Consider the following 12857-nt stretch of genomic DNA (forward strand, 5'->3'; position numbering starts at 1 on the left):
ATATGCACTTTCAATCTCTGATAATCAAGACAGCACAAGGATGAAAAACCAAGTGATTACAGCTGACTTGATTTTGTCTCTGCTCTCCTAACTGCAGAGTTGTAGGTTTGTCGCTGTAATCTGAATACCTATACTACAGGATTTAGTGTAGCTGACGCGTTTCCCTTTTTGATTTTAAACTTTATTAAAAATGTGTCAAGCACAAGCCCTGTATGATGTGTTCAAGTGGAACAATAATATGCTTAATGTTGACATGTCAATGGCAGACCCAACCATTTACTTGTGTTTCCCCAGAGTGGTGGTTATGCTTACAGTGTAATCATTGGTTTTCCTGGCAGCTACCCTTATCCAGGGTGACAGAAACCACCACAACCAGTGTGTATACAGCAATATAGTTTAAAGAATCATGGTGGTGAACCAGTGGTAGCAAGTCGTTTTTTTGTAGATAGTGTGTGAGTCAGAGTGTTGATGTACATCTTCTCTTTATGTCTGAGTTTGTGTGTACATCTTATAGTAATTAAAAGATGTATGTGTGTCATTCCTTGTATTTCAAGTGCATGTGTTACAGTTATCTGTCTTTAACATGTATGTTTATTTGTGTGCAAGTCCTCATTGTGGATAGTCCTAAATGTGAATGTTGTCTTCAGTCTTTGATGGTTTGTGTGTTCAATTCATGGACGTTTGTCTCATCCTTTGTCACCGTAAGTCCCTCTGTCACCCCAGTGTAGCATTCTTTTCTCCCAGCATGTGTGGTTTTCTCTGTGGATGGGTTTGTTTGTGTGTGTGAATGTGTGGTTCCATGTTTAAAACTGGACATAATGACATTGTTTGGCATTTTGTTGCCTGATTTTGTATTGTGGTTTCATTAAACTTGACAATACGCATCCTTTGTTGAATGCCAAATTTTTTAAGTCTGTCAAACTGTGTCCTCTCTTCTTCTTGATGACTTTAGTTTTCTGCCTCCTACCCCCTATATATTTTTTTCTGTCTCTCTCTGCCTCTGACCTCTTACTCCTTTTTTTTTCTTCTCACTTTGCTCTACATCACTCCCTTTCTACCTCCTAACTCTCCTCACTTTAATATTATTTTTCCTTTACCCTTTTTCCCCCCTTTCCTGTATCTACCCATTTTATACCCATCGTTTTATCCCTATTTTCCCCCTCTTCCACCCTTGTCTCCTCTCAGAGGGAATCGTGATAGCTCCAGCCGGGCATCAAGCAGTCGTCAAAGCAGCACAGACAGTGAAATGAAATGCCTGGAACCCCGGCCCTGGAGCAGCACCGACTCGGACAGCTCTAACCGCACCCTCCGGCCACCTGTCACCAAGGCCAGCAGCTTCTCTGGCATATCCATCCTTACCAGAGGGGATAGCCTTGGCAGCAACAAAGGCTCACAGGGAAGCTGCAAAGGCTCTCGTTCTGGTAAGAGCTAAAGAGACGGGAGAGACATTTAGGGCTCCACTGAACGTCATCGAGGCTAGTATTAGCTAGTTTGCCTGGTGAAACAGTTTATTCTAATTACAATTGCTAAATTGAGCATAGCATAAATAAAAGTGTTGCCTCCAGTTATTTTGATTTGAGAAGTTAGTCATGGGAAAGGAGCATATTGAACATTCTCTTATGTTAAAACAATCAGCCCTTAGCAGAGTATAGGATTTACCCCTGGCCCAAAACAATTTAACTAAAGTCAAGCTTCCCTTCTGCTGGGATTTTGATTTGAGTTGGATCACTAGTACAAGGGCATTAATGAATCCCTTTTTTAATGACCAAAATGTTTTTTTAGGTCAATATTTTGCCTAGCATGGAAACTAATTCTGAAAATATTCCTTTATCAAATTTTTCATGGGACACCAGGCCTGTCCCTCATCAGTCCAGATGTGTGTCCCCCACCTTCAGCCTCCCAGTCCAGCTGTAGCCTGCTTCCCTGCCCATCACAACAGCCACAGCAGCCACAGCCCCAGGCTCCACCTCAGACTGCCCTGTTGCCCACCCCACAGCAGCACCCCATGGGCAACCACATGATTGCTCAGGTAAGTACCTCCACAATCTGTATGTATGTAAATTATATCGGATGAAGAGACATTTTCAAGTTACAATGTTACTATTTTATTGACCAATCTGGTCAGTACAACAGTTTATATTGGTCCTATGTCCACATTTCTGCTCTAATAGGGTTAATTAAAAAATCAGTTTAGCTGAATGCCAAAATATGGCCATATTTTTTTTCGCCACTATATAATAGTCTTTCATTGTCAATAACGTGAATTATAGCTGCTATATTGTTCAATTGTTTTTGTAGAAATTATATTTCAACTCGCTCGTCAATATTTCTTTTCATCAATAACTTTTCCTCAGTGTTCTAACCTACATATTTCTGTATCTCCATTTCTCTTACTTCTGTCTTCCTCTGACGCCCCCTTTCAATGGCTTGCTCATTTCTCTTTTTGCTCTGCTTTTTTTATTTCCCCCCTCCTCCTGATGGCATTTATAGCCGGTGGCATCTCTGCAGCCTTCTCAGCCTGTCTCCTACTCCAGCCCTTCCTGCCCCCAGGTTCTCCTGCCAGTTTCTCCTCCCCAGCAGTACACAATGGTACTGACACCTCTTGTAGTGTTATTGCTCAATATAAATTCAGTTAAAGACTGCATTATTGACACTCTAACGCTCATCTAATGTGTTCTACTAAAGACTCTTGCACTCTTTTACTTGCTGTTCACAACTTGTGTGTTAGTCAGGTATTTGTTCATATTTACAGAAAAAGTACAGAAATACAGAAAAAAGTTTGTCTTTGCTGCAAAGAATCCGTCAAGTGATACTTTTTCTCAGACATTTTTTAGTTTCAGGATTTTAATGATTGTGTTTTGTGTCATTGCTATGATTTAATGCTGAGTGGCAGAGCTAAAAAAGGTTTCCTTTAATATGAAAACAACTAAAGCATCTGTTTTTGTACTGTGTTTGGTCTTCTAGTTTATATTTCAGCCAAAGCCCATCCCTTAAAACAAAACACATTGCACCCTGCTGCAATATGAAATGCAGTGTGGGGCAAATTGAAAATATTTAGCTGTTTGTAAGTAAATGTTCATGATGACATAATTCCCATTACTCCAAGGGAGAAGAGTTGGCCCCCCAGTTCACCCAGATGACGCTGAGTCGGCAGGGGTCCAGCGAGAACCCTGAGCCTCCCCCTATGTATCAAGCTACTCCCACGGTGTTATCCCAGCACCCCACTCAGACCAGTTACATCATGGCTACAACTGGTCAACCAATGCCACCTCCATCTGGCTACCAGCCTGCCACTGGACACCCTCATCCTCCACCTCCACCACCTCCTCCATCTCAGCCTGTCATGCAGGCTCCACCGCCCCCACAAGGCTACATGCAGCCCCCTCCACAACAACAGGTACACTGTTTGCAGGCATCAGACACCTCTTCTAGAATGTTATTCTGGTTTTGACAGATAATACACCTCTCTAACAGAGACATATTTTAATATATTCATTGCAACTCCTCTGCTTGTCACTCTGGTTATCTTCTGTGTGACGAGCACATTCCTTTTAGTGTTTAATTGACTTGAAAAGCAGTTCTACCTGGTCAGTTAAATACTGTAGCACTGTATCCGTCTTGTGTTGTGTATCATAAGGTCTTGTTGCAACATGCTGCTTGTTGTACATGTATAGAAATGATTTGCAATTACCATTGAATGTTTTCTTGTAAGTAATTTTCTGTTTCATGGAAGTGATAACTGCTGACCCTACCTGACAAACGCACTGTTAATATATTTTCTCTTTCCAAATCCACATTATGTGTCCTCAAAATCTGTGGACACCAAACAAACACCATTTATACAAAATGCAACACCATAGATGGCACCTTATCCGTCTATCTTAGTCTCAAGTATTTCTCTCTTTATAAAAATTTGGTTTAATGGAACAAAGTCTGTCTTTAAGATCTACCTTTGAAATCTTTTGATTTGAGGGTACTTTGATTTATAAATCCAGCTGTCCTTTTTTGTACCAACAGGAAAGATAAAACAGATAAAATACAGTTTGCAAGTGTGACTTTTAATTAGTTTTAGACAACATAGTCATCCAGTAGTTTTAATTGGAAGTTACCAGATAATGAACCATTTTTACATGTTTTAGAAGAACACAGATGATTCTGATTACATTATTGATGGCTCTGTTAAGTTCATGCACGTCAGGATAGTGCGTGTGAATCGGCATGCACCCTGAAACTAAGGAAGATAAACGGAACTCAACTATTTTCTTAGTGTTACTTGTCGAAATGGTTGCTATGCAAAGGGCCCATTGTACATTTTTAAAATAAAATGTTTGCATCTTATAATTCCTTGTTGGAATTATAAGTAAAACAAACAAAAAAAACACAGAGTGAGTTATGACATGTCGGTCACTGCGTCAGACTAAGAAAATCATTTGGTTTTCTTAATGTCATGTAAAACACATTTGTCTGACTAAAATCAAGGTAGTCTTAGCTGGACTAACATACCATGATAATGCAATTCAAAGTCCAATTACTCTGCATTTACTGCATTTGTACTATTTGTCCACTTAGTCGGACTGGAGTTGGACTTGGAGATGTCCTCCCCAGTCTTTGACCCGCAAGTAGGAGAACATATGTGAATGGCAGTACTGGAAATCAAGCCCTGGGTCTATTCAGGTGGCATTCTGGCCATGCATAATACCCTCAAATAATATATTATTTGATCAAAACAGAAATAGCTTTGTGGTCTTTTTCTGTTTCATATGTTTGCACTGGTTACTTGTTTCTGATTGTTACTACCAAGCTAATTCACTTAGGCAAGACCTGAGGGCTGTGGACAGAAGCAGCTTATTTTATTTTATTAAGGGGTGAAGGCAACCAAGCGCAAGTTAGGTTAGAAGACATGTTGGAAGATTATACTCTTGTTGCTGTAGCAGCACAAGTCCGGATATGGGAACAAGGAAAAAAAAATGTATGAAAGTATACCAACGTTAAATGGAAGACATAGATCAACTGTTTATATGGATACAAGACAGGGGAAAAGCGCAAAAAAAGCATGGAGAGTAACAGATGGAGGGAAGATACGATTTTAGCAAAGAACAAAAGCCGGACTACACTGTATTAAGTCATACATTTTAAAACAGCCTGGGTGCATCGAATGTCTATCTGATGTTCTGTCTGTCATGTCAGTCTTTCAGCCCACGTGGAATAATGTGCATGTGTCCCCTATGGGATAGAATACTTCATTTATGGTGTGCTACTATACAATCAGTTAGATTGTGGTTGGCACACAAGCAGCCCTTTGATGAGCCGGCCAGGAGACAGGAGAAGCGAACAGGAGGAGAAAGCTGAGGAGATGAGGAATGTAACAGATGATTCACCAAAAGAGCTACTGGACAGGTGAAGACGAGGAAAGAGACAGATAGGTTAGACAAAGAGTTAACAGTTAAGATTCAAAAGATGTCTTTTTCACAGAATTGACATTGGGTTGGGTCACCCACAAGACAGTAATCACTGCTTATGTTCTCAGTATTTGTACTTAGTCATAGGGATGTTAAAGAATATTTTCTAAATTTTTACAATTTGCAGAGTCCTGAGATGGTAGACTTTTACTTTCATGTCTTTTATTGCCCAAGGTGTGGGAGGTGGAGATAATAATAATAATACGAGTGTAAATATTGGCACTGCTACAGTAGCCCAGATTGGCTAAATGTTGTCATGTATGAGAAAAGCAGTCCCCACTACTGTGAAATTTATGTTCTTTTCTTAAAAAAAATTATGTGGCTCTTCTTCAGATACAGGTGTCATACTACTCTCCTGGTCAGTATCCCAGCTCAGGCCAGCAGTACCGTGTGCCCCAACCCATATCTCACCAGGTGTCTTATCCTACCCAGCGCACTCAACCTATGCCTCAGCCCACACAACAGTCAGGTCAGTACATTTGTCTACATTGATGTACATGTGTGCAATTAACTTATTTCTATATAGCTAAAGTAGTAGTAGTAGTATCACTACTAGTATTATTTTTTTTTTTAACACAGACCCAGTCTTTTGTATGCTTAATATTTTTAGTTGTTGATATACAGTGTTTTTATCACTATAAATTAAAAATGTAAATAGAACAGAACAATTCTGTTTAGAACAAGTCAACCTGGTAAAAGGTTAATCTTAAACAACCATGGTCTGCCAAGTCAAATATGTTTTGACCAAAATAGATCTCGCTACTTTTCATGGAAAAACCTTGAGAGATTTATCCATCGGTCTCTTTAATTCAGGGTCCTTGAAGGTTCACTGTGTGTTTATTCAGTACGCGACAGACGTAGACATTGTTGGCAGCATAATTGGACTCTGGATCTTTAGCAGAGGGTTGCCAAAAACCGCATGGACCATGAGCATTGCGGTCAGTGTGACTTTGTATCAACTGAATATTCCTTGGTTTGGGAAAAAAAGAATATGGTCATGAAGAAGATTTATCCTTAAAAGAAACATAGACATGAACACTGAAATAAGCACCATTTAACTGTCTTCCACTCCCTTTGTTTAAGATGTAATTGCTGAAATATAATTGATGAGTAGCTTGTCGATATAAGTTTTGTCTGACAGTTAGCCTGAATAAACCATTACACACTTAGTGAACATGTGTTCTTCTGTATTCCTGAATTCTGAATTCCTCAGTCATTGGTTTTCTACCACCCATTTTGCCCTCACTTGTACTTGTACTAATACACATCTTGACATTCTTCCTCTCCTACTGTTGTCTTTTTTCGTCAGGTCTCCAGACAATGATGCCCAGCCAGCAGTCAAGCTACCAGAGCATGATGAGTGTGCAGCAGCCCCAAAACACTGGTCTGCTCAATTCCCAGAGAGCGGGCATGGGAGGACAAATGCAAAGCATAATGGTCCAGTACCCGCAGATGCCATCATATCAGGTACAGACAGTGTTAAGTCACCTGTGTTAAGTCACCTGTGTGTTACTTAAGGTAACCCTGTTTTTCTGAGTAGCATGAGTGAGATGTCTCACCAGACTGTTGCTACTAAAGTTCTTCATCTACACATGTCAGTCTTAAGCATAGTATTAGTATCTGGCGGTGTAAAACGCAATAACCTTTACAGATACTATTCTAAACCTTTGTGTAAAATAACATTTTTATAAAATAAAAATGGACTTGTGTTTTTTTGAAACCAAGCTACAAGGATAAGACAAAGTAAAATGTGAGGCGTTTACCAATAACAGTAACATAAATAAAATCTCTCTTCTCTTTTGACCCCTCCATTTTATCCAGGTGCCTGTGGGAAATGAGAATCAGCAGGTGGTGCAGCAGCAGTACCAGCAGCAGGTGATGGTACCGGTCAGCCAGTCTGTTCAGGGACCCATGCCTGTCTACTACAGTGTTATCACCCCTACACAGCAGAATAGCACAAGGTATATATGAAAATGTATCATATTGTACAAAAGACATTAAGACCATTAAAACTGTTAAAAAAGAAAAAAGTAGAATTATGTACAATTGCTGCTAAACATTGAAGCGTACTCCATACATCCTGTTGAATGCCTGTAATTGTTTTCTCCTCCTCTGTGTATGTGCTGCAGCCCATCAGTAGGTTATCTACAGCCCCCCAGCAATGAGCAGTATCAAATCACACAGTCACCATCCCCCTGCAACCCTCAGCAGTTGCAGCAGCAATATTCAGGTGAGGCCTACAATAGTGAGAGTGTAGTCTTATTTGTGTTTTATTACATTTGAAACAAATGTCTATAATGTTTATAATTTGTCTGACCTCTAGAATACGTTTCCTCGGATGCTCTTTAAATACTAGATGTACTCAAAACTAAAACTTTGCTTAAGAAGAACTTGTGCTGAACGCATTGATCGGACTGGTCAGATTGATTGCCTGTTGTAAAGTCACAGTGTACTTTGTTATTCTATATTGACCAATCGTGAAGATGCAACTGTTCTTTATAAAATCAGGTGAAAGGTATCTGGGCGATAGTTCAGACTGAGGCATAGGGTTCACACGTTGAACACGTCCATCAAAGCACTTGATCGACGATAAAAGGTCATGTTTAAAGAAATCATGAAGACCATGCGCTCTCATTTGGCCTTAAGTAAATGTTGACCGAATTGATAGTCCTGTTATCTTTTATAACCTCTGCTGTGGCATTTATTCAGGTGTGTGGTTATTTGTTAAAAAACAGAAAAAAAAAAGGAATTTAATTGGCAATAAAGGAGGCCCATGTTCTGCACGTCAGTCATGTGTTCTTAAAATTATATTTCAATATGTTTTCAAGCTGTCTATTCAAACTTTGAAGCCCTGACACTTTAAGCTTTGGGTCCTGTATTGTACGTGATGTTGTCAGCAGGTTATGTTACCTGTTGAGAATAAGGAATGTAGAGTAGAGAAGAATTCTTTGGTGGAATTGGATATCAAATATGTTCTTTGGTAATTGGTTTATAACCAAAACATTTTTTTTTTTTTTGTTTCAACCATTATTTTACTTGGAAGTTACATTTAGATGTACATCATTATTTTTTATATTTTTTGGTGTTGATACATTGACTTGCCAGTTATGTAAAGATGCACATTTGGTCTCTCAAACAAAAATGGAAAGGGCTCAGTACAGAGCTTTTCACATATGCACTAAAAACGGCATAAATCCCCTTTTAAATACACGTGAGCCTGTCTCTCTGTTCAGGGGTTCCCCCTCCAGGACCTGGGGTGATGGTAATGCAGCTCAGCGTCCCCAATGGACCACAGCCCTCCCAGAATCCTCCTCTGGTCCAGTGGAACCCATGCAAGTACTACAGCTTAGAACAGAGACCCAGCAAACCAGGAGAGCTCTACAAACCTGACAACACTCCACAGGTATACACACCCCAGTGGTCATTTGTAATATTGCTTAATTGTAAACATGATTTAGATCTGTGGGGCATTTTGTTATAAAAGGATGGTTATTTCTTGATGATGAATATGTTGTTTTATTATTTATTTTTGGGGTGTGTGTGTGTGTGTGTCCAGGCTAGTACGCAGCTGACGAGTCCCCTGGCATCCCCCACTCAGTCTCCCACTCCATCTCCCTCTGGCAGTGTCAGCAGTGTCTGTCCAGGCCTTGGACCATTACCCCTCATTTCCCAGTTTTCCCGGGCAGGAGGACCAGCCCAAGGTAAGGTTCAACGTTTAAAATCAAAGACACACACAGACGGAGATACTCAACAGAGAGCAAGTATGAGGAAAATGTGACATGTAAATGCTGAAATGTGAAGTGACTGACTCCCCTACATACAGATGATAAACTACGATTATTACTCTTAAGAGTGGATAAACACAAGTGGGTAAGATAGTGCTGTGTGTGTGTGTTTGTGTGTCCTTCCCCGATTTTAGAGCACAGTTCTTGCATCCGTATTCTCAGCAACAAAATCTATTTACTATGAAAGTAAATATAAATGTATGACATCATTTGTTAAAAGCGTGAATCTTTGGGTATTTAAATTCAGCGTTACAAACAGTGTACAGTTTTCTTTTTGAACTCCAGGTCAGACTTGACTCGGCAACCCTTTAAACCTTGTCAGGTGGCTATGGGCCCAAAGCATTTGGAAAGAATGACTAATCATGCAAATATAGTCTTGCGTCAGGCAGTGGTTCCTGACATGTTGTCATTATGCATAGTGTTTTTTGCAGTTGTTTTGGGAATAAATGCACTCGTATTTATTTATATTAACTTCGTTTTGATAACGAAATCATCTGCCACTCAAAAAGGATTGATCTTTTTGGTCTTTAACTTGCAATTTAAATTGTTTTAGGTGATGGGCGCTACTCTCTGTTGGGGCAGCCTCTCCAGTACAGCCTTTGTCCACCTCCCCTCATACATGGCCAGTCCTCTTACAGCTCACATCAGGTTAGTGCTGCCCAGGCCTTTGTACCAAGTCCAAACTGTGATGTTGTGAGGGTTTGGGATATTTTTTTAAAATGGACCTTCCAGTCAGAGTGCATGCAAATATTGATTGTGTTTCAATCAACAAGGTGTTTTAAGTGAGAACTGCCTTTTGTAATTAGATGTCATGAATTCAGATTATAATGTGCGAGGCATATATCTGTTTTCTACTCAAATTATCATTTAAATAGTCATTTTAATACTATGCACTTGTTTGTCATTTGTTCTTAATGGTACTAAAGGTGATTAAAAGGGGGGGAACTGATGACATTTGTAATCAAATACGTATCAAAGAAAACCTTATTTATGTAAAAGATCAGTCATCAAATGCATGTTGTGTGGAAATGTTCCCTCTCTGTAAGCAAGAGATAATAATGTTGTAGACATTTAAAATGAAGCCATAATTCATTGTGAGCTGTCCCATCATGTTCCCTTTCATCACCTCTCCTTATACCCCCCAGTGTGCAGTAATCTTTTTTTTTTTTGTTGCTTGTACCCCCACCTAGTGTCTTGACATGTCACTGCATGTTAGTTATACACTCCATAATAACTGTTGCTGTGTTTTAGAGTCAAGGAGTGATGAAACACGGCGCTCGAGGGAAGAAACAAACACTCAAATCTGCGTCAACAGATCTCGGCACCACTGACGTTGGTAGGTTTGAGACGCACAGACCAGCACGTCTTCTCCGAGTGCTGTTCTATTTTTCTACAGGGGTTCATACAATCTGTCACACTGTGTTGTTCAGGTATATGTGAAAGAGGACACAGCATGTAGCGCGAGTCCGCCTTCGTGTTTTTATGTCTGTGTTGTTTTCTCCTCACAAACTCCTCCATCTGGTGTGGAGACCATTAAATAAACATTGAGTTGTGAGCACACTGGGATTAGCTTGTAGCGCAGCATTTAAAAATGTTGTGTAAACAGCCGCTGTAAATCGCCTAATTGGATTTCCTTCGAGTATTTTTCCTGGGACATTTTGGCCAAGCCTAAAGCCCCCGTCAGGTCAAGGGCTAAGGTACCCAATCCCTATTGCTTACTGTTAATTGGGCACTCTAAATTGACCCCAGCCACATGGGGGCCACATCCTGTGCACTCCTCATGCTGGTCCCAAGCGCACATAAATCAGAGGGTTGCATTAGGAAGGTCATCAGCAGACAAACAAATATGTGGATCATGCGCTGTGGCGACCCCTAAACCTAAAAGTCTTAATGGCCACACCGTAATTCCTTTATGCACATTGCACAAAAACAGAAGCATCTAGCCTAAACAGAAAAGCAAACGCACAGAGCCAGGTTTCTCAAAATACACGACTCTGTCAATCATGCCAACATCCTCGGTCTCACGCTGACTCTCTCTCCTTCTTATTCTAGTGTTGAGTCGAGTACTCGAGGTAACGGACCTGCCAGAGGGGATTTCACGTCCAGAGGCCGAAAAGCTCTTCAACCAGCTGTCGATGTGTGGTGCCAAGATCCAGTGGCTGAAGGAGCCGCAGGGAGGCCGAGGAGGAGCGGGAGGATGCGGCCCCTGTCCTGGTGCAGGTCCTCCTGGGCCCGGGGCCAGTATGGGAGCTGGGGGAATGAGGATTGACGGCCACGACCCAGCTCACCTCTACACAGTCGTGGCAGTGTTCCCCAGCACCATGGCTGCGCAGAGTGCTTCCTTCAAACTCAACAACAGTGGGGCTAGCCTCTTCAAACTTAGGGCCGCCAAAAAGAACTATGACCTGCGTGTGCTTGAGAGAGCCAGCTCTCAGTGAAAGGAAACGGGGGATGATGGCGACAGACAGGAAGAGAGACCCTTGGTGGATTGGTGGAAAAGGAAGGAGTGCGGGGGACTACTCTTCATGTACAATTTAAAAACAAACAAAAACAACTTGAGTTGTTAAATGTATAAAAGGGAAGAAGGTGTGAATAATGAGGTGGCTGGTGATTGGTTGCAAATATGATTTTTGTTGTTTGTTTTTATTCATCGTTTTTGTTTTGTATTTATATAGCAGAAGAGCACACAAGACACGTGAGCATGTGTTTCACTGTTGCCGTGGAATGTGTGCTGCCATCATACAAAACCATGCAATGCCACACACGTACACACACACACACACAGACACACACACACACGCTTACCAGGAGACACAGACACTCAGACACAGGCAACAGGGTCACGTAGCACATAACAAAAACACACTGGACAGTCGACCTCAGTTAAACCTCTTCCTCCTCTTCTTCCTCCTCCCCTCCCCTCTCTAACCCTTCTTCCTCTGCCTCCTCTTTCTCTCCCTCTCAGCTCTCCGTCACCCAGTTGTCTCCTGAACTCACATATTTATACATTTTCATACGCACAGTTGCACACTCTCTCTGCTCCCGCTCTTCTCCGTGCTGCTCCTCCCTCCTCTTTTCTTGTCATGTCTCATACTGCCTCCTGCCTTTTCTCCTCCTCTGTCCCTCTCCTGTACTCTCTGCTCTCTCCTCTCTTGCTTTCTGTTTGCCTTACTGCTGTTGTGGGTTTCTGTATTGCGCTGTTTTTTTCCTGAGAATTTTTTTTTTGTTTTGTTTTTTGGGGTTCAATATATTTATATAAGTGATGTAAGGAACAAAATAAATCTATATATTCAGTGATTTTTTTTCTTTCTTTCCCTGAGTGGCAAAGTTTAGGCCTTCCTTTATCCTTTACTCCTCCCCCTCTTCATCTCCTCCTCCTCCTCTTCTTCTGCCCTCTACCTCACTTCCTGACCCACACCCCCCCCCTTCGCTCCACCCTGACGCCCCCACCGTGTTTGCGTTTTTTTTGTTGACAGCTGTGCAGAACGTATCAGAAGAAGTAGTTAAAGTGCACAATGATTGCATATGTCTACTGTAAATTTTATTTAATCTGTTATTTTTTGTTTGTTTTTAAAAATATAAAAGTGGAGAAAAAAAATCTATGAAAACATCT

At 41.0% G+C, this 12857-nt stretch overlaps 1 protein-coding gene across 12 annotated transcripts in view; it reads left to right on the forward strand.

The window, feature by feature from the left end:
• The window catches only part of LOC122767899 (R3H domain-containing protein 2), a 38889-nt gene extending 26084 nt beyond the window's left edge, over nt 1-12805 (forward strand). For 8 of the 12 annotated variants that reach the window (XM_044023459.1, XM_044023460.1, XM_044023458.1 and 5 more), the window contains 13 exons: nt 1186-1421; nt 1854-2029; nt 2491-2589; nt 3107-3397; nt 5793-5928; nt 6769-6926; nt 7281-7420; nt 7589-7689; nt 8693-8862; nt 9016-9160; nt 9798-9892; nt 10496-10580; nt 11297-12805. In XM_044023459.1, coding sequence (XP_043879394.1) covers nt 1186-1421; nt 1854-2029; nt 2491-2589; nt 3107-3397; nt 5793-5928; nt 6769-6926; nt 7281-7420; nt 7589-7689; nt 8693-8862; nt 9016-9160; nt 9798-9892; nt 10496-10580; nt 11297-11682 — 2218 coding nt within the window. In that variant the 3' untranslated portion in view covers nt 11683-12805. The remainder of the gene's footprint in view (nt 1-1185; nt 1422-1853; nt 2030-2490; nt 2590-3106; nt 3398-5792; nt 5929-6768; nt 6927-7280; nt 7421-7588; nt 7690-8692; nt 8863-9015; nt 9161-9797; nt 9893-10495; nt 10581-11296) is intronic. The other 4 variants (XM_044023467.1, XM_044023469.1, XM_044023468.1 and 1 more) reach the window with 1 other exon arrangement.
• The last annotated feature ends 52 nt before the right edge of the window (nt 12806-12857 follow it).

Source organism: Solea senegalensis, linkage group LG4 (assembly GCF_019176455.1).
Source record: "Solea senegalensis isolate Sse05_10M linkage group LG4, IFAPA_SoseM_1, whole genome shotgun sequence".
In the NCBI taxonomy this organism is placed as follows: Eukaryota; Metazoa; Chordata; class Actinopteri; order Pleuronectiformes; family Soleidae; genus Solea; species Solea senegalensis.